General features: G+C 39.5%; 1 protein-coding gene and 1 pseudogene across 8 annotated transcripts in view; one reads left to right on the top strand and one right to left on the bottom strand.

Moving 5' to 3' along the window:
* The window catches only part of LOC107159539 (serpin B9-like), a 114,127-nt gene that overhangs the window by 66,908 nt on the left and 23,484 nt on the right, over positions 1 to 23,735 (top strand). For 4 of the 8 annotated variants that reach the window (XM_048800492.1, XM_048800490.1, XM_048800489.1 and 1 more), the window contains exons 1-4: positions 15,929 to 16,080; positions 18,097 to 18,274; positions 21,951 to 22,088; positions 22,707 to 22,824. In XM_048800492.1, the coding sequence (XP_048656449.1) occupies positions 18,107 to 18,274; positions 21,951 to 22,088; positions 22,707 to 22,824 (424 nt within the window). In that variant the 5' untranslated portion in view covers positions 15,929 to 16,080; positions 18,097 to 18,106. Of the gene's footprint in view, positions 1 to 15,928; positions 16,081 to 16,100; positions 16,420 to 18,096; positions 18,275 to 21,950; positions 22,089 to 22,706; positions 22,825 to 23,735 lie in introns of those variants that run through there. The other 4 variants (XM_015506121.2, XM_015506122.2, XM_048800491.1 and 1 more) reach the window with 4 other exon arrangements.
* LOC107159532 lies at positions 14,204 to 15,789 on the bottom strand (annotated as a pseudogene).

Here is a 23,735-nt window from a genome sequence, read left to right as displayed (position 1 = left end):
CTTTTCTACCACCACCAGCTGTTACCATGGAGCCCAGTTAGTAACTCCTCTTATCTTTGAAATGTAGACATCTCTGTGAAGCCCCAGCTCAAGGCCAGAGGCCTTGTTTACATATTTTTGTGAAAAACTAGTAAGGGTTTATCTAGCATATGGAGAGCTGATATTTTTTCTAGCCAGTGGCCAAGTAAAACAGGACAACATGAAAACAGGAAGTTTATCTACATTAAACTTTTTTTAGAGACTTTTTTGCTGACAGTCCTAAAATCAGCCATGGTGAATATTGCTGGAGAAGTTCAGTTAAGACTTTTCTGTGGGCCTGGGTAGGGAGGGGGAAGACGGGAAGGTGGGGATGAGAGCAGCTTGAGTGGACCTGAGAATGAGAAAGGAGATGTAAAAGAGTACTGGGAAAGGGGTTTGGGATTTTCCCTAGCAAAGAGAACTTGAGCAGTAGAACAGGTAGAGCAGAGGAGAGGATGGGAGTGAATATCCCAAAAAGCCTGTAAAGGACTTTAAATTTTTAGTAATCTTGTTTTCAGTGATGACAAAGCAACTTCAAATTTCACCAGATCTTGGATAGGGGTCTGAGGGCTCTCCTCAGCTCATTTGAGCTTTGGGTTAGCTGGTAAGAGGGCCTGGTGGGTCCAGGTGTGGGCAATGATAGGAAAAGAGAGGAGTGAGTGGGTGGAGGGATACCATTAGTACCTGCTACCTCACGCAAGGGGGCAACCGTCTGAGGAAGGACTGTGGTTTGGGTTTTTGATCTAGTAATTGGAGGGGAGAAAGCAGGTTGTTGAGGCAGAAATGATAGTGCAGAGGCTGGGGCAGAAGATTGAGGGTGAGGACCTATTCCAGCCGGGTGATTGGGTGGAGGTTCATCAGCAAGGTCAAAAGTAGTGGATGAGTCCAGAGGAGGAGAAGGTTGGGGATTGGTGGTTGGGGGACTTGGTTTGCAAGCTAGAAGAATTTTCAGAGGTCTGCAAGAGGTATAGAGAGCAGGATTGGATCAGCGTAAGAACAAAACTTGGATATAAGTTATCTCTACCCATTTTTTCGAATGCTCACAGTAATTGTAAATCCCTTAGAATGGATGGATCCAGAAACCCAAAAGGCAAAAGGGGGCCACTTGCTTTGGTTGTCTAGGGGATAAGTGGGCCAAGCATGGTGCTATATTTGATCAGTTTGGGGGGTTTGATGTCTGGTGTCAAGGAGAGGGTTTTACAATATTGAAAAATAACAGTTGTTGTTTAACCACAGTTGTAAACCCTCCCATTCACTTAATCATATAGACTAAAAGGCATTGTATCAGAGAGCCGACTGGCAGAAAGGACACAATACTCATGTTGCAAACATAGTACAGTGGGGAGGGAAGGAGACAAAAAGGTAATATAGGGGAGATGGAAGGAGACACAAAGATAGTATAAGGGAGAAGGAAGGAAACGCAAATGTAGTATAAGAGACGGGGAAGGAACTGATTTATTGGCAAAAGGGGTGTCCCTGCTAGAGCCAAAAATCAGGAGTGCCTAGTGGCAGGTACAAGCTGCAGAGATTGATTGTCACCAAATCCTGACAGTCAAGGCTCCCATTCTGGATGAGGGCAGAGCCATGGGAGACCTTGGCCAAGGCTTTTCGGGACCCCTCCTGGAGAGGCCGGAGAGGAAAGAGGAGTGGGGAAGGAGAGGGTAAGCATATCTCTGTGGCCAAGTCTTAAAGGTGAGAGGACTTTATGAGGGACACCGTGACTGTGAAGGTCTAGATGGGGTGTGATTTTTAGTTCTCTATTATGTGTCCCTGGAGGTTACACAGTCCCTTGAAGATAATGTATAAAGCCTATGCTGGGGAAGGGGAAGGGACATAATTTTAAACCCAAGAGTCGAATCTGTGGGAGGAGGGAGTCCTTAAGGACCACCGTGGCCTTGAAGGCTGTGGTGGGGTGCTTTCCTCCCCGCAGGTGGGCAAAGAGGTTTGCCGGACGATCAACAGTCAAATCCTCCAGACACCACCATTGGGTTTAGGACACCAGGAAGGGAAACCTCACCAATCAGAGGCCAGTGGTTCTGGAGGTCCATAAAATGGGTTCAGGTCATCTGGTGAGTGGCACTTCCCAAGGAAGAGGGACCCAAAAGTGGGTTTTCACTCTCTTCCCGGGTTTCGGCACCAGATGAAAGGAAAGTGACCACAACACTCAGAGTGACCAAGAGATCTTTATTGCAGCAGAGAAAAAGAGGAGAAAAGAGAAAGAGAAAGAGTGTGGGGAAAGGGAGGAGAGCAGAGAGAAAGAGAGAGAGTGGAGAGGAGAGAGGGAGCGTGATAGCAAGAGAAGAAAGAGAGAGCAAGAGAGAGGGTGAGAGGGAGAGGGAGAGAGAGTGAAAGTGAGAGACAGCAAGAGAGAGGACCCAGCAGGAGTGAGTTATTATAGCCAAAATCTAATGGGGTCTTTGGGTCTGCAAGCTGCCTTGTTGGCATAGAGTGACTGGATCATACAGTAGTTGCCAAGGGTGTAATCTTCTGCCTTCAGGCAGATGGGGCAGGAGTCAGATGTGGGTTTCTGTTGCATCAGAGGGGTGGGGCTCAAGTGTTCAGCCTTGAGTGGGTTGAGTGTTCAGCCTTGATGCAAACAGGTGATAAAAGACCAGACAGAGGGGGGTTTCAGTGCCCAGGTTATCCTGCAGCTAACATTCCTTCAGCCTGCCTGCAGACAACTTAGTTCAGCCTGCCCTGCACATAACACCCAGAAGGTGGTGCCACACTGTGTTTACAGAAATAGCTTCTTGGGCAATCACAGCTGTCAGTGGTGAAGCTGGACCTTGCATAGGGCTGGCCTCAGAGAAGGGCAGCATGATTACAACAAGACAAAGACACTGCACAGACTCCTGGCTTCTCTGCTTGCCTCTTGCCTGCCTCTGGCTGGCCCTGGCCCTCACCCTGGTGGGTGTTCATGCTCCAACACCACTCCCACCTACTGGCCCTATTTTCTCACCTCCTCTCTCTCCTCAGGGAGTCACAGCATAACTTGTGCCTTACCTCTTCTTACCACTTTTAAAATCCCCAATCTCTAGTTCAAATTCCTAACACCCTTTATTCATCTGAGATTTTCCCCCTAATTGATGGAGCTCTTGCTGTTTTCTGAGCATACTTGCAGGTGTTTAGAATCAGGATACCAAGCTCCTTTCCTGTTGTGGGTCCAACAATCAATGAGGCAAGGAATTACAATAAGGAGTGATGAGTCAGGGTGGGGGAAGGGGGAGCTCTAGACTAGGACATCAGAGGCTTCCTGGTGCTGAGCCTAGGAAAGAATAGTGATTTGAACCTGGTGACAGGGATGGAGTAGGGAGTCTTTTAAGTTGATGATTACTGTTTACCAAGGCTCAGAAGTGATTTGGAGGATCAGGGAGGGTAGAGATGGAGGCTGTGAGAGATGGGAGGCTGGAGCAGGGAGTGGGGCCAGGCAGATGGGAAGCCATTTAGAAAAGGCATTTTTGAGCTTATCCCCAGGACCACTGGAGATTTAAGGGAGGGGCCATAGGATCAAGAGAGCATCTCTCAGGATGCTGTGTGTCTGTCCATCTGGGGTTCTGATGGGGGAAGCCCAAGTTCTGAGGCTCCCCAGCCCACTTGATTTGCATTTTAGTGAGCAAGGAATGATTGCAATGGAGAGCCCAGGGGCAGGGAGGTCAGATTCTCTGGAGAGGAGCCAAGTAGTTTGGACTAGGCACAGGGTCTCAGGGGCTGGAGATGTGTAAAGGGGTAGAATGATTTGGGATGGGACTGAAGGCAGGCCTGGACAATATGTCTGGGAGACTTGGGAGAAATAGGAAGGAGTCAGGGAGGTTGCCTAGTGTCCAAGGCCAGCCACTGGTGAGGGAGGGTCTCACTACATAAATCTGCCCACTGGTGTTTTCACTCCCCCTCCTCTGGCTTCACCTACCACCTCCCTGCTCTTGCTTTGACCTGTCACCTTCCATTCCTACCTGCATGCTTTTCTGTTCTTCCTTGCCTTGCCAGTGTGCTCTTCTACATGGACCAACCCTTCCCCTATATGCAGAATCTACTCCCATGGTTTTTGCAGGCACTAATAAAGTTTCTCAGTTTGCAAGATAAATGAAAGCACAATCTTCTGAGAAGTGCCTGTTCAGGTCCTTGACCCATTTATTGATTGGGTTATTTGTTTGGTAGACCAATGGTACAGAATAGAGGACACAGAGACTAACCCACAAAAATTACAATTATCTTATATTAGACAAAGGTGCCAAGAACATGCATTGGAGAAAAGATAGCCTCTTCAACAAATGGTGCTCTGAAATCTGTATGCAACAAAATGAAATTAAACCCCTATCTCTCACCATGCTCAAAACTCAACTCAAAATGGATCAAGGACAACCAGAGACCCTGCATCTAATAGAAGAAAAAGTAGGCCCTAATCTCCATCATGTGGGATTAGGCCCCAATTTCCTTAATAAGACTCCTAAAGCACAAGAAATAAAATCAAGAATCAATTAATGAATGCACTCAAACTAAAACGTTTCTTCTCAGCAAAAGAAACAGTCTGCAAGGTGAATAGACAGCCTACATCTTGGGAGCAAATCTTTACCCCTCACACATCATATAGAGCACTAATCTTTAGGGTATATAAAGAACTCAAAAAGCTAAACACCAAAAAAAACAAATAACCCAAGTGTTGTTGATTTTTATTTTTCTACACTGAGGTTGTTAAATATAAACTGTGTTATTTGTGTATTTCAAAGTTAATTCAAACTCCTCTTATTTTTTGAAACATAAAATGTCATTTAATATACATATATTATCTCTGTGGCATATTGTTTAAGAACTGATTTATTCTTATTAATCATGCTGCTCATTTTATACTCTCAAAGATTATCATTATGATTGCATTCCTGTCCATTCTTGAATTTTTAGTGGTTTTAACTGCATATTTTTTGAAAGATAAATTTTAGAGTCAAGTTTTTCTCTATTTCTGACACATTTATGGTGTCTCTGGGATGCAGGACTTAAGAATAGTCTCTTTTCTAAAATTCTATTGCCCATTTTATTTTTTTCTATTGCTCATCTATAAACTATGTCTCAATTAGAAACTACTTCTGTTGTAGGAACAGAGGAGGCAAGACACCAAAGGCATATTTATTGTTTATTTATGGTTGCAACCAGGTTCAGAGGAAATAGCTCTCCCTGTAAACAATTACTCCCCCTGAACCCCAAGTTCAGACAGTTTCAGAACTTTATACCAAGTGTGTAGGGGGATAGGCTCAGAAGTTCACAATCTGAGCAGTTCACACAAAAGCCATGCTTTCACTGTTCTGGGCAAGTTAACCCTTCAATGACAGCCCCTGAGAAGGGGAGAGCTTCTTCTCCTCTTTCTTCCTTCCCCCTGCCAGCTGTTACCATGGAGCCTAATTAGTAACATCTTCTCTTACCTTTGAAATATAGATGTCTCCATGAAGCTCTGGCCCAAGGCCAGAGGCCTTATTAAGGTATCTGTCTTTTTATCATACTTTGCATTTACAAACACACTTCCTCCTTGAAAACTTTTATAAACATATAATATATATATTTACATAGTTACTATACTAGGTATAAATGTTTGTGAAAAACTAGTAAAGGGGTGTTCAGCACCTAAAGTGCTGATCTCTTTCAGGTGTGGTCAAATTTAACTATTGTAAGGTAGAGCAACAGGAAATACGAAGCTTAACTACATTGAACTCTTTTGCAGAGATCCTTTTGCTGATAGGCCTAAGATCAATTATGGTGAAGATATCTGGAGATGCTTAGTTAAGATTTTCTGTGGAGAAGGGGGTGCTACTACACTTCCTACCAAAGGATAATTTAATGGAGTATTTGAGAAAAAAAAATTTGCTTGCAAATTCTTTTTGAGACCAAGATAAAAATTCAGAGAGTTTTGCTGCTTTCCTTCACAGGCAATGTCTTTAAACACAGTGGAAGACTCCACAAGGGCTTCCAGATGCTTCTCCCCAAATGAACAAACCTGGCTCAAAATACTTGCTTACAACATCCAATAAGTTCTTTGAGAGAAGACTTGTGATTTCCTCTCAGTACATTGAATCAGTAGAGCAATAAGTCATAGTTAAAATACCTGTTGATTTATTGCTGAAGACCCTGAAGCCCAGGCAGGATGGCATAGTTGGGAGGCTGAGACAGGAGGATGGAGAGTTAGAGGCCAGCCTGGGCAACCTAGTGACACCTTTGTCTCAAAAACAAAATGACCTTGTCTCAAAAACAAAATAAAAAACTGCCTTGGGAGATTGCTTAGTGGTACAACATTTGCCTAGCATGCTCAAGGCCCTGGGCTCGATCCCCAATACTGCAAAAACAAACAAAAAATGAACAAAATCCTAGAGATCTTGAAAATCTTACAGTAAACTTTTTTATAAAGACCTCAATTCTTTATTCATACCTTGATTATTTCGAATTTGGCTATGTCTAAAATTTAATTTCCTTTTTAATCTCCAGTTATTCAGGACATATCTCCTTAGAAACTTAGATGTTTCAACATCTAGTAGTTTAAGATCTGATCATGTTTTTAATGTTGAGAAAAGCATACAGCTAGCATTCAGAATGTTTTGAAGCTCACTGTCATTTTATTGAGCAACCTGGCCATCTGTACTTTTTGTTTCCAAAGACATTTAAGGAGTCCTATCTTCAGTTCCACCATGCGGAGCTGGAGATGCTGTCCTTTGCCAAAGCTATGGAGAGTCCAGGAAGTATATAAACACTTGGGTCTCAAAAGAGATGAAAGGTCAGAATCAAGAGCCACTCCTCTCTCCCCCACCTCCTCACTGCTAATGTCACTGTGTTGCAGGAGGTCAGAGCAAGTTTGCCTGGCTGATCCTCATGGTGTGTGTGAACCTTAAGGGGCTCACTTAAGATCAGTGTTCAGGTTCTCAAAACCAGAGGATTAATGCTGTCTATTCTCCTAGGACACAAGTGTCCTATTGATACAAGTGTCAACAAAAACTCATAGGCCAGATTTCCCATGTAATACTTTTCATTAGAAGATCCAGAGAATGGCAAAGCTTTTAACTGAAAGGTTTATTTATTTCATCCCCTTCTCTAATATTTAAAACATATTGTTACATTTTTATTAAGGTATAATACTTAAATGTAAAACTCAATGAATTTTGACTTTGTATGCTCCAGTAAAATCACCACCTCCATCAAGATAATGAACATATTCACTACACTCAAAACATTCATCTTTTTAAGCCCTTTTTCCCTCCCCTCCTTGCATCATTCCACCCACTTACAGAAATCATGCAATTTTCACAGGATGAGCCCTGAGGATGACCCCAGAAGGGAGGAGACTTCAACTCAGCTCAGGCAGGCTCTGGACTTATACCACAGAAGGAAATTTCAGGATGCATCAGAAGACAAACAAGTTGAGAATTACTTAGGAAAGCAAGGCAATTTATTCAAAGAAAGCAAACATAGAGCAGGATATGCACCCAGAGGGAGGAGTGTGGGTGCTCCAAAGTGAGGCACATATTGGGTCTCAGTCTCCTTCTTTTATAATTTTACTGAATTCCAAATTATTAGGCCTTTTTGTTCATGAATTGTACTCAAAAGTAGATGGAATTACAGGTGGTGCTGCCACATTTGGATCCCTCTGAAGCTATTATTGTCAAAGTTGTTTCAGCTGTTTTTGGTCCTTTCAATTTCCCTGTTAATTTGAGATTCAGCTTGTCCATAGGTAAAAATGCCTGATGGTGTTGTTTTTGCTGTTGTGTTGAATCTAAACATGAAAGTGGACAGAGCAGTTGCTTAACAATATTTAAACTTCAAACCCATGAACCAGACATTTTTCTCCATTTTGTAGCATGTTCTTTAATGTTTTCATAGTCATTTTGTAGTTTTCAATGTATAGATGCATATTCCACATCATTTCTCAGGTTTCTTTCCAAGGATATCTTGCTTTTTTGCTGCTGTTATAATTGGTGTTATTTTTTATTGCAATTTCTGATTGTTAGTTGCTGGGGATATGATTTTTTGTTGTTGTTGTATTTCAACATTGTTGACTTGCTAACGTCACTTAGCAGTAGCATTCCAAAATAGATTACACTGGATTTCCTATACAGACAATTGCTGAGAGCCATAGCCAAGTAGGAATGACTCAAGGCATTTTGGGTTGAAAGGTGACCCTGCTCAGGGATTAGGGTGGCTCCAGGTTTAGGGTGGATCCTGCTGGAATAGGGCGGCTCCAGGATTAGGGCATATCCTGCTGCCTCAGGCGCCTGCTCCTTGGGAGTTCCCGTTGAGTTCTCTCGGGGTTCTGAGAGTATTGGTACGCAGAGCCGCAGAGCCCGGTGGAGGGAGTGTATTTTTCCCAGAACGTTCATGTAGAGTGCCAGTGAGAGTTCGAGGAATAAAGAGTTGCTGTTTGAATCTACAAGGCTTTGTGGCAGACAATTTTATCTCCAGCTAATAAAGAGCATTTTCTTCTTTATTTCCAATTTAAATGACTTTATCCCCCCCTCCTTTTTTTCTCTCTTTATTTCACAGAGTGACACCTATAGCACACCACAACTTTCATCATTATTTATGATGTTAGCTATTTTGTTTTCATAGATGCTCTTTACCAGGTTGATGAAGTTTCCTTCTATTTCTAGTTTGATGAGGGCTTTTTAAAATAACTCTATTTTCTTTATTTATCTGTAATGTGCTGCTGAGGATCAAACCCCATGTCTCACATGTTCAAGGCAAGAACTCTTCACTGGAGCTACGACCCCAAACTGATGATGAAGGTTTTTAAGAGCAGGAATGATATACAATTTTGTCAAGTGCTGTTTCTGTATCTTCAAGATGATCATATTTTCTTTCAGATTGTTAATACTATGAATTATATTGCTTGATTTTCTAACATTGAACCAGTCTTGCATTACTGAATCACTTTGGACCTTTGGTTTTGAACAATTGAATTATGATGTGCCTTGGAGTATATCTCTTTGTGTCTCTTGTGTTGGGGGGTTGTTGAGATTTGGGACCAATAGCATTATAGTTTTTAACCAAATCTGGACATTTTTAGTGATAATTTCTTAAAATATTTCTTCTATCTCCTTTATCCCTAGGGGGTACCTATTTCATACATTTCAAGCTGCTTAAAGTAGACCCATATTGCCTTCCCCTCTGGATATCAAGTGGTACCTTGTCAATGATGTAAGAGCATCCTACCTAATATACTGCCTTAAGAGGGCATAAGTGGTAAATATCCCAGGAGAAAATGGGGGAAATAATTGCTCAGTCCAAAGGGAAACACTACCTTTTTTTTTTTATTGTCTCTTATGTGAATAGAAAAATGAATATTCCTCTAGGGCTTGAGTGGGGTTTATCTGTGCCCTCGAAATTAATGTTGAATGTAATTTCATTTTAAGATATTAAGAAATGGGCCCTGGTGAGACTTTTACTAGGTTCATTAGGTTCCAACCTAATGAACAAAATCATTACTCCATTCAAACCAAGACAATTCTGGGTCCATGGATTATCTTGAGAGTGGGTCTGATATAAAAGCTGGTTTGGCCACATGTCTAGTGTGCTCCTTGTTTTCTCTTATGTTTCTGCCAATGGAAAGTCATTAAATACTTTATTCTATGAATTTTATAAGAGAGCACAGAAAGGTATTATTAACTATAAGAACACTTGCTGAAATTTACTGAGAATTTACTAAGTGCCAGACACGATTCTTAGTTTTTCACAAGATTTTTTAAAATAAATTCTTTATTAGTAACATGTTAAGATGATCACTACTACCTCTATTCATAGTATATATGCATATATGCATATATGATCACTACTATCTCTGTTCATAGTATCTTGAATTTGTATATTTTTCATAATTTGCTTTACATAACATTACCTGTTACTGACAAAATGGAAACTTAACAAAGAAAAATTCAGTGGGTTACTAAAGTCACTTACCAAAGCACTGGTGGCATCTGTTTCTGAGTTCAAGGATTCGCAACTACACCAGTATTTCTTAAACTTTAATCATTCTCCACTAAAGAAGAAATAGAAGAAGACCTTAGAATATGGAAAGATCTCCCATGCTCTTGGATAAGTAGAATTAATATTGTCAAAATGGCCACTACTCAAAGCCCTATACAGATTCAATGTGATTCCAATTAAAATCCCAGTGTTATTCCTTATAAAAATATGAAAAGCAAGCATGAATTCATTTGGAAAAAAGAAAGAAATGCAGGATAGCCAAAGCAATCCTTAGCAAGAAGAGTGAAGCAGGAGGCATCACAATACCCGACTTTAAACTATACTAGAGAGAAAACAGCATTGTATTGGCACCAAAATAGACATGTAGACCAATGGTATAGAATAGAAGACAAGACAAACCCACATAAATACATTTATCTGATACTAGACAAAGGCACCAAAAACATACATTGCAGAAAAGATAGCCTCCTCAACAAATGGTGCTGGGAGACTGGAAATCCATATACATCAAAATGAAACTAAACCACTATCTCTCACTATGCACAAAACTCAACTCAAAATGGATCAAGAACCTAGGAAGTAGACCAGAGACCCTGTGCCTAATAGAGGAAAACGTAGGCCCAAATCTTTATCTTGTCAGATTAGTCCCTGACTTCCTTAACAAGAATCCTAAAGCACAAGAAATAAAATCAAGAATCAACAAATGGGATGGATTCAAACTAAAAAGCTTCTTCTCAGCAAAAGAAACAATTAGGTGAATAGAAAGCCTACATCTTGGGAGCAAATTTTTACCATTTACACATCAGATAGAGCACTAATCTCTAAGGTATATAAAGAACTCAAAAAGCTAAACACACACACAAAAAAAAAACCAAATAGCCCAATTAATAAATGGCCAAGTATCTGAACAGACACCTCTCATAAGAAGTTACACAATCGATCAACAAATAAATGAAAAAAAATCAATATCTCTAGTAATTGAGAAATGCAAGTCAAAACTACTCCAAGATTTCATCTTACTCCAGTCAGAATGGCAGTTATCAAGAATACAAACAACAATAAGTGTTGGTGAGGATGTGAGTGAAAAGACACACTCATACATTGCTGGTGGGACTGCAAATTGGTGCAGCCAATCTGGAAAGCAATATGGAGATTCCTCAGAAAACTTGTAATGGAACCACTATTTGACCCAGCTATCCCACTCCTCAGTTTATACCCAAAGGACTTAAAAACAGCATACTCCAGTGACACAGCCATGTCAATGTTTATAGCAGCTCAATTCACAATAGCTAAACTGTGGAAGCAATTTAGATGTCCTTCAATAGATGAATGGATAAAGAAAATGTGGTATATATACAAAATGGAATATTACTCAGCATTAAAAGACAATAAAATTATGGCTTTTGCAGGTAAATGAATGAAGTTGGAGAATATCATGCTAAGGGAAGTAAGCCAGTCCCTATAAAACAAAGGCCAAATGTTCTCTCTGATAAGTGGATGCTGATCCATAATGGAGGGTGGGGTGGGGGGAGAATGAAGGAATTTGGATGTGCATATATGATCACTACTACCTCTGACTGGGCCAAGGAAAGGGAGGAAGGGGAGGAGGCATGGGGGGTAGGAAAGATAGTGGAATGAGAGAAACATTATTACACTAGGTAATGTATGACTGAACATGTGGTGTGACTCTACATTATGTAGAGTCTACACAATGAGAATCTACTCTACATTGTGTAGAGAGAAATGAAAAGTTGTGCTCCATTTGTGTACAATGAATTGAAAAGCTTTCTGCTGTCATGTATAACTGATTAGAACTAATAAAAAACAAATTTAAAAAAGAAACAAAAAAAACCTTTAATGGTTCTCATATTATTGTCATAATTACTGCTATATTTTCACTTTTATTTACTGAATACATTTCAATTAATTTTTCCTTTTTAAAATTAAATTTAGTTTTAAAGGAAATACAGTATTATCACATAGACTGGACACCAAAATCATTTGCCATAAATACACAGTAAGTGGAAAAATACATTCAATAAAACAAAGTGATCTCGAGTTAGATACTGCTATCTACTGATATGCCTGAGTATGAGATCCTAGCTGTTTCTCCTAACAGAGTAAATCAGCAAACATTACTAATATATGCAAATTAGCATCATCAGCTTTAAACAGAAAGATTGATGAGATGACTAAAAGAGAATTCAGCAACTTTCTCACTGGGCTTTTCCAGTGACATTTAACATTGGGCTAGGATTTTCATCTAAAACAATTTCCTAGGACCAATAATTATTTTGAACTTCATTACAATACAAATCCCAACATATTTTGCAAAATATTGCAAAATGATTTGGAAATTTCCTGAAGGATCTCTTTTACATCTATTTTAGTCACAGAATCTCAAAAGGAATCTTGTTTCTCTCAAGACACACTCCAATATGCCTATTAACTAATAGCAGGCAATATTAAGCTGGCAGACATGAACTTATTATCTAAAAAAATTGTCTTCAGAAGGCAAATATTGGGTAGATGAATTAGTACTGATCTAGGAAACATAATCAAATTCAATTATATACTATCTTCTTTGACCTTAAATAGATCAGTAAACCACTCAGATATGTTTTTAATCCACAGAAAGATGGTGGCAGATGCTTCCTCCCCATGGGGTGGGTGTAAGGATAAAATGAGAGACACTGGCATAACACTCAGTACATGACAGTTGGCTCAAAAGTTACAGGTAACCTTTAGTTTATTACAACTGATAAAACATCCAGGTGTTTTCATCTTGATAAAAAGAATTAAAAATTGTTTCCTTTTACTAATCCAGGAGAACTATTATTCATTTTTCAATAAACCTTGGAAACTAAAACTAAACCTTAGGTGGTTGTGCTTACGAAGATCTGAACCCCATAAAAAGTTTAAAAAACTGGGTGACTGGTTAATTAGTTGGTCCATAATAAAGTCCCTAAATTGCAGAACAAAAATTATCAAGGCAAATATTATTGGTACATAAATTATTTCTCACATGATTAATATCTGAATATACTTTATAATGGCTTGAAATAAATTTAGCGATCCTTTCTTCATGCACGGCTGAAGTATTTACTAAATAAATAAATAAATAAGATGTCTAAGATTACAGTGCCATCTAGAGGCAAAGAAAATAAAGAGCAAATTTCATTCCTTTCATTTTTTCTAATAGCTACTCAACATTACAAGAAAACTAGGATTTTAGTAATTTATGTAACTCATTTTGTAATTACATTTATAGGATATAACCTATGAAATAAAGTTAAAACATTTTTTCTAATATAAAAATTTTACTACCTGAAAACTTTTACTTAATTCTCAATAAACACTGAAAGTGTGAAGGCAATTAAAAAAAATGATAATATAATATCCAATTTTTTGTTTTGAGATTTATTTATTGACAAATTATAGAATGCCAACAACAGTAACTTTTTAGTATTTAAGAAAAATCAAACACTCCATAATCTTAATAGAACATTTTCTAATATTTTTTCTCTTCGAAAATTGCACCTGAAGACATTTATTTAATAATAAGAGCCAGGCACTTCTTAAAGCTACTTTACATATTAGTATATTAGTTAACTTTCAGGAAATCCTCACAAAAATCCTATGTAGTAAGTAATGTCTATATTAACATACCTATTGTGAATATTGAAACTGAAGTACAGAAAATTAAATAACTTTCCCAATGCTATAATTAGCAGATGCAGGGTTCAAATTAGGAGAGTTTGTTTCCAATATTTGTGCTCTCAATCACCATGCCAACACCTCTCATTTGTAATACTTGAATTCAGCACCTTACTGTATTTGTAATACCTGTGTTCTGCTTTTATGGAGCAATATTATCTAATGTTACTAAATCCTTCATCACCATTTTTAATAACTACATGTTTGTCATCAATTTGGTATATCTCATTTTACTTACAGTAGTTATTTAATGCTAGTCCTTGAAATTATTTTTAATTTCTTTTAATATATATATATATATATATATATATATATATATATATATATANCTTTCACATACATCTTAATTCAGACTCTGACACTTATTTGCTATATGTCTCCTGGAACTTTAAAGCATCAGATTCCAGCTTCTAGGGATGTTGTGAAATTTAAAGGTGACATCAATACATACTCCAAAAATTTTAGCTCCCTTTCCTTCAGAGTGACCTATATGTGTTTATATTAAGGATATCAGTTTTTAAACATTATGTTTCATTGTTTCCCTCAAATTGTGGCATAACATGAAGCCTGAAGATCAAAAGACATCAAGTTGACTCATTGATGTGAGAAGCTTCCATTTTAGCATCATAATCTCCCATCCATTGGTATGAGAGGTGATGGGCATGTTTCAAAATCTGTCTATAGCATTCTGGTATCTTCCTTTTCAGAGTAGGTACGTTAAACCTACATGTTTGTAGTCCATCTCTGCTAAGTATTTCATGGTACCACTGCTCAAATTGATTCTTTTGATATAGAATATTGTATCCAAGTACTGGAAGAACCACCTGGTATACTGCATATATTTAGCTGATTCCTCTTCTTCAGTTACCAGATGAACGTTACTAATTGGGAAATGCTCATCAACATCTTCATCCAAACTGATGAAATCATCCTCCACTACACTTGATTCATAGGTTTGAAGTCAGTCAGACTTGAATTTTGCTGCTAAATGCATGAACATAGAATATGCACATGAAATGGGGGAAAGAGAACCAGGCCTGTATACTCTGTCATGCAAAAGTGATATAATGACTCTAACCCATGTTCTCTTTGAATTCAGGCATCAGTCAAAGTGTGCCTTTAGCATCCTCAGTTTGAAGAAAATATTTCTTTGCTTTATTTATAAGATTATTCATGTCTTCTTGTGTAAGAAATAATTTTATGGTCTTCACTATTTTATTCTTCAGCAGAGCCACTCCAATTTGGTCTGTATGAACATTCCTTCCCTTTCCAAATCTCTGTGGTCCATAGTAAGTCACAAAATTTTGATTATAACATTTTCTATTGCCTTCAAAATTCTCTTTTTCAGATTTCCAGAATCATTTATGTGATTTTGTAAATTTCTGATAACAATATCAAAGTGATTCCCTTTGAGCTGTACAAGTCTAAGGGACATTCATTCTTTTCAATTTTTTTTCCAATATTTTTCAACCTCCCTGAAGTCAGTTTTCTACAACCATTGCTCAACAGGTGACCGTTTTCTTGTCTTTAAGGCCTACATAACTAAAATCCGAAGGAATCACTCCAAGTTTAATAGCTGAAAAATCTACCACTTCAAACATCTCCAGATTTTCCTTTCATAGGGTAAAAGCTGTATGTATAACTTTTTTTCCTGTTTTTATTCAAGAAGATACCTTTTCCTGTACTTGTGTGTTTTTTGTTTTTTGTTTTTCAAAAAATCTTTCTGCTCTCACTACATTTAGCTCACCAGCACTGTAATTCTGTTCAGGAAAAGATTTGGTTTCTACAAGCTTTCCAAACTTCTGTTGACAACATGATAGCTTTTCAGTGGTCTTTGTATCAGGCTTACAGGTAATTTTGGAATTTTCTTTCTTTGCATCCAAATATTTCAAAAAGTCAAGTGATTCTTCTTCAGATATCAAAGATTTATACTCAATATTTGGTTTATAAAAATTTCACTGTTTTCTCCTACACGGAGAAGAGCGGTATAACTGAATGATAACGGTAGTCCTACTCTTAGTTTCTGAGGACCCTCCCTACCATTCCCATCACCAACAATCTATAAGGGGAACAGACACACTCCATCCAGGGGAATCCCTCCTTCGTGTCAGGGAGGAGGCTCACGATACACTTACCAGACTTTCCTCCCCTAAAAACCCAGCCTGTAATTCTGCCTTTGCTTTCTGAAGCAGGAAAGCCCAGAGTTCTAGGTTCTCTGCCCTGCCCCAGCCCCAGTTGTGTTTTCCCAGCCAATGCCCCTTGCAGTCAGCCTTGCAGTCAGCCTTTTGTTGTCGGGTTCAGAGCACTTTCAGTTTCAGAATCCTGTAAAGAGTGTGAAGTGCGCAACTCCAGCCCCAACCCCTGGCGTCTGGCGTGGTGTTCCAGTGCGTACCGGTGAGTGACAGAAGGGCAAGGGGCGTTAGTGACCCATCCCTGGGCAAGAGCAGATCCTAGCCTGGCCGTGACCCAGGTCATCCGGGGCGCCTTCTCTGGAGCTGCAGATTGGAAGACAGAAACTCCCGCAGGAAAACCGGAAGGATAAATGGTCTCTCCTCCTGCTGAGGCCCCAACTGAACCTGAGAGACACACAGCTGCAGGCGCCTGGTCGTGCCTTTGGACGTCCGCACCAGGCTAGCAGCACTGAGACCTGAGGCAGCTGCGGTGCTGAGGCTGGTAGTGAGGACAGGGGACCAGGAGAGACAAGTTTTGGAAACCTGAGGCCACTCCTGGAAGGTGGGATCCGAGGACAGGGGATTGAGCAGAGTAAACAAGAGAACCCCAGAAAGCAGTACCATTTCTGGGTTTACAGAAATAGCTTATTGGGCAATCACAGCTGTCACCTTGCTTAGGGCTGGTCTCAGAGAAAGGTAGCATGATGTCAATAAGACAAAGACACTGCACAGCCTCCTGGCTTCTCTGCTTGCCTCTTACCTGCCCCTGCTGGACCTGGACCTCACCATGGTGGGTGTCCATGCTCCAACACAGCTCCCACCTCCTGGCCCTATTTTCTCACCTCTCCTCTCTCCTCAGGGAGTCACAGCCTGACTTCTGCCTTACCTCTTCTATGTGCTTTTTTTTTTCCCTCAAATTATTGGGAAATCAATTTATTGTCATCTTGATTTGGAGATGTGTAACTTTCATTTTTAGGAAATTACAAAAAATAAGTGAAACAGCAATTCCTTTTCCAGATTCATATAATACTTTTTTTTTTTTTGCATTTCATATACTAAAATATCTGTTTCTCTGTGCTTTTAAAATCCCCAGTCTCCAGTTCAAAATCCCAGCACCCTTTATTTATCTGAGATTTTCCCCCTAATTGAGAGAGCTCTTGCTGTTTCCTGAGCATGTTTGCAGATGCTTAGAATCAGGATGCCAGGCACCTTTCCTGCAGAGAGCACCCAGTCTTGGGGGTCCAACAATGGATGAGGCAAGGAACTACAATAAGGAGGGATGAGTCAGAGTCAGGGAGGAGGGAACTCTAGAACAGACATCAGAGGTCTCCTGGTGGTGAGCCTAGGGAGGAAAGGTGAGTGATTTGAGCCTGGTGACAGAGATGGGATAGGGAGACTTTTAAGTTGGTTATCAATGTTGGCCAAGGATCAGAGGTGATAGGGGGATCAGGGAGGGTAGAGGTGGAGACTGTGAGAGGTGGGAGGCTGGAGCAGGGTATGGGGCCAGGCAGATGGGAAGCCATTTAGAAAAGGCATTTTTGAGCTTATCCCTAGGGCCACTGGAGATTTAACGGAGAGCTCATAGGATCAAGAGAGCACTTCTCTCTCAGGATGCTGTGTGTCCATCTGGGGTCCTGACATTCTAATCCCATGTCCTGAGGCTCCCCAGCCCACTTGAATTGCATTTTAGTGAACAGGGGCTATTCCAATGGAGAACTCAGGGGCAGGGAGATCAGAGGCTCTGGAGAGGAGCCAGGTGGTCTGAACTAGGCACAGGGTCACAGGGGCTGGAGAAGTGGAGTGGGGTAGAAAGATTTGGGAGGGGTCTGAAGACAGGCCTGGACAATAGGTTTGGGGGGAACTTGGAGAAATGGGAAGGAGTCAGGGAGGTTTCCCAAGGTTTAAGGCCAGCCCCTGGTGAGGGAGGGCCTTACTGCATAGAGCTGCCCACTGGTGTTTTCACTCCTCCTCCTCTGGCTTCACACCTACCACCTCCCTGCTCTTGCTTTGACCTGTCACCTGCTGTTCCCTGCATGCTTTTCTGCTCTCCCTTGCCTTGCCAGTGTGCTGCTCTACAGAGACCAGCCCCTTCCTCACGTGCATAATCTACTTCCATGTCTGTTGCTGGCACTAATAATCGAAGTTTCTGAATTCACAAGAAAAATGAAAGCCAAGCAGAGAGCACACACAGTGTCCTCAGCCCCATTTCATTGTGTTTCTCTGTCTTCTTTGCCCCCAGACCCTGCATCATGGATTCTCTTTCAAAAGCAAATGGCACCTTTGCCATCCAGGTTTTGAAGATGCTGTGTCAAGACAGACCTTCACAAAATGTGTTTTTTTCTCCCCTGAGCATCTCCTCTGCCTTGGCCATGGTCCTCCTGGGGGCAAAGGGCAACACCAAGGTCCAGTTGGCTCGGGTAAGCTCACCTGTCACCCAGGAGGAGGAACTAGTCTGCAAGGGTTGTCTCCTGTCTCTTCCTTCAGTTTTTCCAGAACTGGTGAGGAAGGAGGAGTGAGCCTGGACCATTTCAGGGAGGGGGTGCAGAGGAAGGAGGGGAGAGAGACGAGAAGTCTCTCCAGTGACATTTTTATTTTTGTCGGCAGGCATGAATAATTTCCCCAATTAATAATCTGAAGAATTTCTCAGAACTCTCTCAGAACTTTGCCTGGCAGTTTGTTTAGAAAATGAAGCTCAGATCTGGGGGAGTAGCTCTGTGGTAAAGCATGCACCTAGCATGCACTTAATCACATGCACAGACCATGAAAACAGGAGTAGTTTAGTTGAACAAGCATTCAGTGAACATCTGGAAATGATTAAGAACCAGTTCCTGCCTCTGAAGGTTTTGCCTGGTAGGGTTGGGGGGATGGGGGGTTGGGATGGGGGTAGTAAGACACAGGTGCCTGAGAAAAAGCCTAAAAGCTTGTGTCATTGTTGAGCTCTACCCTTGCTCACACTTTTGGGTGCTGATGAGGCAGTGTGACTTTCTGTTTCCTGGAGGGCCCTTTTCAGTAATGACTGCTCATTTTAATAATTCCGCTGTTCTGATGAAGGAGTGAAGGTTTACGCATAGAGGAAGTTCTCTCTGCTTATGTCTTGGGATCTGTAGAGTGTATTTTGACATAATATACATACATGGAGTATAACTTATTGTAACGAGGATCCCATTCTTGTGGTTGTAAATGATTTGAGGTTTCACTGGTGGTGTATTCGTATATGAACATAGGATATTTATATCCAATTTATCCTACTGTCATTCCTATTCCCATCCCTTCTCCCTTCCCTTCATTCCTCTTTGTCTACTCCACTGAACTTCTGTTCTTCCCTCTACCCCATCATTGTGTGTGAGCATCCACATATCAGAGAGAACATTTAGCCTTTGTTTTTTGGTGATTGGCTTATTTCACTTATCATGGTAATCTCCAGATCCATCCATTTACTGGCAATAATCATAAAATCATTCTTTTCTATGTCTGAGTAATATTCCATTGTGTATATATACCACCTTTTCTTTATCCATTCATCTGTCGAATGCCATCTAGGTTGGAATCATAGCTCAGCTATGGTGAATTGGACTGCTTTAAACATTGATGTGGCTGCATCACTGTAGTATGCTGACTTTAAGTGCTTTGGGTATAGACCATGGAGTGGAATAACTGGGTATAGACCATGGAGTGGGATAACTGGATCAAATGGTGGTTCCATTCCAAGTTTTCTGAGGAATCTACATACTGCTTTCCAGAGTGGTTGCACCAATTTGCAGTCCCACCAGTAATATATGAGTGTACCTTCCCCGCCACACACATCCTTGCCACCATTATGAAAGTCTTAAAAAAGAAAACTAGAAAAGAAAAAGTCCCTGAGGACCCACTCTGAGGAGACAGCCATCTGAGAATGTGAAGTGTTTTCTTCTAGTTTCATGTCCTCTTTTTGGCTTTAAATTTTACACTTGATGATCAATGGCATCTTCATGTTCACAAATATTCTTCAATTAATGGGAGGACTCATTGAGATGATTCATCTAAAGCAAATGTTCAACATGAATTAGCTGTTACTATAATAGTGATATCACAGTCTCAGGTCAAATCGCTTTCAGCCTTCAGTTTTCAATTGTGGTAAAATACACACATAATTTGCCACCTAAATAATTTTTAAACCTACAATTCAGTGGCATTTGTTCTGTTTTTGACAGATTTTCTTCTCAATAATCTATAAACTTTATGAAATGAATTTAATTGCTTTTTATCTTTTTCTATAAGACAGTGTGTATGTAGTATATGACAAATATAGCTGTTGAATATTAGAAAAAAATTATTTCCAAAGATCATCTAAGCCATTTAAAAATTTTATCTTTCATTGTTTCTTCTTTGTATATTCACACTTTTGGTGGAGGGGCGGATTTTTAAAATTAAAATATATTTTTAAATAATAGACAGAAACATGAAAATTTTACATATTTGTGGGGTAACTATGTGATGTTTTAATTTGTGTAATGTTACATTGTGTAATGTTCAAACCAGGGTAAGCAGATCTGTTACCTCAAATGCTTATCATTTCTTTGAGGTGAAAGCATAGAACATTCTTTCTTTTAATTTCATAGCACATTCTTCTCACTATAGTCACCTACTGTACTTCAGCTACCAGAACCTCTTGTTCCTAATGGTAACTCAATGCCCATTGACCAACTTTTCCCCATGTTCATATCTCTGGGCTTTTATGTGGTGATTCATAGTTTACACTTTGATGAAAATAATCTAGTTTTCATTATTTTAACATTTCCTCTGTATCCATTTCTGTGTAATTTCTTTTTCATTTATAACTTTACTTGTGGGTAATTTTTAAAATTTTTTTTCTTTATCTTTTTCAATAGCTGATGTCTATTTTATGTGGATATGTGTGCTTTCTTTGAAAGAACCAGTTCTTAGGCTCATTATCTATTTTATATTTTCCCCTAAATTACTTAGGGGAAATTTTTCAGCACCTTTTCTAACATCATGAGTTGAAGGTTTTGTTATTTCATTATTTCCTTAGTAATATGAAAACAATGCTGTTTTTACTATCTTTGGTCAAATTCTTTGGTCTGGTAATATAATATTTATTTTGATTATTTTCTAAATCATCTGTCATATATTTAGGATAGTAACTTAAATGACTCTTTAGAATCATTTATTTAGAAGAGAATTACTTATTTAGAATAAACAACTTGTTATTTGGCTATTACATAGAGGAGTTATTTCTTTAGAAAGTGTTTTCAATAATTACTTAGTAGGTTAAAATTCTACATTGTTGGTATTTTATTTGTAGTGCTATTAACTTTAAGCTTACTATATTGAGCTCCTTGAATATAAACTGTGTCAACTGTGTAATTTGTAATTTTAGAGTCAATTGAAACTTTTCATGGCCTAGTATGTGACAATTGTTTTGAAGTATTAAAGAATCTTATATTATCTCTCAAGGGTACTGTTTAAGAACTCATGTATTCTAGCTGGGGATGTGGTTCAGTGGTAGAGCAATTGCCTGGCATGGGTGAGGTCCTGGATTCAATTCCCAGCACAGCAATAAATAAATAAGTCTTTAAAAATACAAATAAATATATAAGTAAAATTGTAAAAAAAAAGGAACTCTTTGTTCTTATTAATCATATAAATTATTTTACACTTTCATTTCTTTTCAAAGATTATTGTTATAATTGCATTCCTGTCCAATTTTTTCTTGGATTTTTAGTGTTTTTAACCGCATATTTTTTTTGTGCGATGAATTACAGTGAAGTTTTTCTCTATTTCTGACACATTTATGCTCTCCCTGGGATGCAGGACTTAAGAATAGTCTCTTTTCTGAACCTCTCTTGCCCCTTTTAATTTTTTCCTAATGCTCATCTATAAACTATGCAGAGAGCTCCGTGCAGGTGCAAAACCCGTATCTTTTACTCACCAGTTTCCTGGCCCTTATCTCCACCCACCTCACCAGTGTCACTTCTCAGTGTGAACAACTTCCCATCAAAGGATGAATTTTATGGAGTATTTGAGAAAAAAAAAATTGCTTGCAAATTCTTATTGAGACCCAAATTCAGAGAGTTTTCTTGCTTTCCTTCACAGGCACTGTCTTTAAACACAGAGGAAGACATCCATAAGGGCTTCCAGATGCTTCTCACCGAAGTGAACAAGCCTAACTCAAAGTACTTGCTTAGAATAGCCAACAGGCTCTTTGGAGAGAAGAACTGTGATTTCCTCTCAGTAAGTTGAGTCAGCAGAACAATAAAAGTTGTATTTAAAATACCTGGTGATATACAACCCAGAAGAGAGACCCCAGAGACCAGGCAGGATGGCACACTTGGGAGCCTGAGGCAAGAGGCTGGTGAGGTTGAGAACAGCTTGACCTCCTAATAGGACCTTTATCTTAAAAATAAAATGGAAAAAGATCTTGGAACATGGCTGCTTGATAGAGCATTTGCCTAGCATGCTGAAGGCCCTGGGCTCAATCCCCAGGATTCCAAGAAAAAAAAAAAAAGGAACAGAATCCTAGATAACTTGAGAAATACATGGCAAACTTTATTTTTTATAAAGACCCAAATTCTATAATCATACCTTGTATTATTTCAAATTATGCCATATCTAAAATTTTATTGCATTTCATTATTGATCTGTGGTTATTCAGGGAATAGGACATACCTCCTTAGAAACTTCAATATTTTATCAACTAGTAGCTTAAAATTTCACTAGGTTTTAAGAGATATTCCTGTTCTTTTTAATAAAAAAAAAAATATATATATATATAGCAATCAGAATGTTTTGAAGTTTACTGACATTTTTTATTTAGCAATATGGCCTCACTGAACACTTTTCTCTCCAAAGACATTTAAGGAGTCCTGTCTTCAGTTCTACCATGCGAAGCTGAAGCGGCTGTCCTTTGCCAAAGCTACAGAGAAGTCCAGGAAGCATATAAACACCTGGGTCTCAAAAGAGACAAAAGGTCAGAATTATGAGTTAATTTACCCCCCTCCCACCCCAGCTCTCTCCTCCTCTCCTCTCTCTTCTCCCTCTCCTCCTGACTGCTAATGTCACTGGTGTTGCAGGAGGTCAGAGGAAGGTTGCCTGGCCGAGCCTCATGGTGTGTGTGAACCTTAATGGCTCACAGAAGACCTGATCAATGCTCAGGTTTTCAAAACCAGAGGATCAATGCTGTCTGTTCTCCTAGGATGAAAGTGACTGATAAAAGTGTAAAAAAAAAAAAAAAACCCTCATAGGCCAGATTTCCCGTGTAATACTTTACATTAGAACATACTGTCACTGTCCTGTAATGTTCACATGGCAGCTGACTGTCCTCTCTGGGAGAAGATCAGTGGCCAGCTCTTCTCCAAGTCATGCCCTTGGCCCTCCTCTTCCTGGGGTCCGTTTGAACTGCATTCCTCCCACTTTTACATGTGAACCTGACTTCTACTGCTTCTTTCCTATCTCTCACTTAAGTGCCCTTCATGAGACTGAGAAGCCTCGACTTGATTAGTCAACCACAGAGCCTCTCCCAGCACAGATCAATTCTACACACTGAAAACACTCTCTGCGTGGAGTAAAAACTACACATTCTAACCTTGGTGCTCAAGATCAATGATGTTTTGATGTTTGAACCATTCAGACACTTATGTACCACTAGGAACATCCCTATTTCTGCTAACAAATGAGATAGTAAAAAATAGAGGTAATTATTTCCACTATTTCTTTTTGGAATCTTTATGTCTTGTGCCCTTTTGAGGCAGCAAATTAGCAGGTAATACTCTTATTTCTTGGAAACATACCCTTTGATATCCAGGGTAAGAAGGAAGTACCTTCACCTACCCAAATCATTGTCTGTTCCAGGGATACCAGGAGGATGCAATCATAATATCT

The sequence above is a fragment of the Marmota marmota genome, unplaced genomic scaffold, assembly GCF_001458135.2.
Source record: "Marmota marmota marmota unplaced genomic scaffold, marMar, whole genome shotgun sequence".
NCBI classification, from domain to species: domain Eukaryota; kingdom Metazoa; phylum Chordata; class Mammalia; order Rodentia; family Sciuridae; genus Marmota; species Marmota marmota.
The sequence above is the reverse complement of the archived record's forward strand: the minus strand, read 5'-3'. Positions and strand labels throughout refer to the sequence as shown.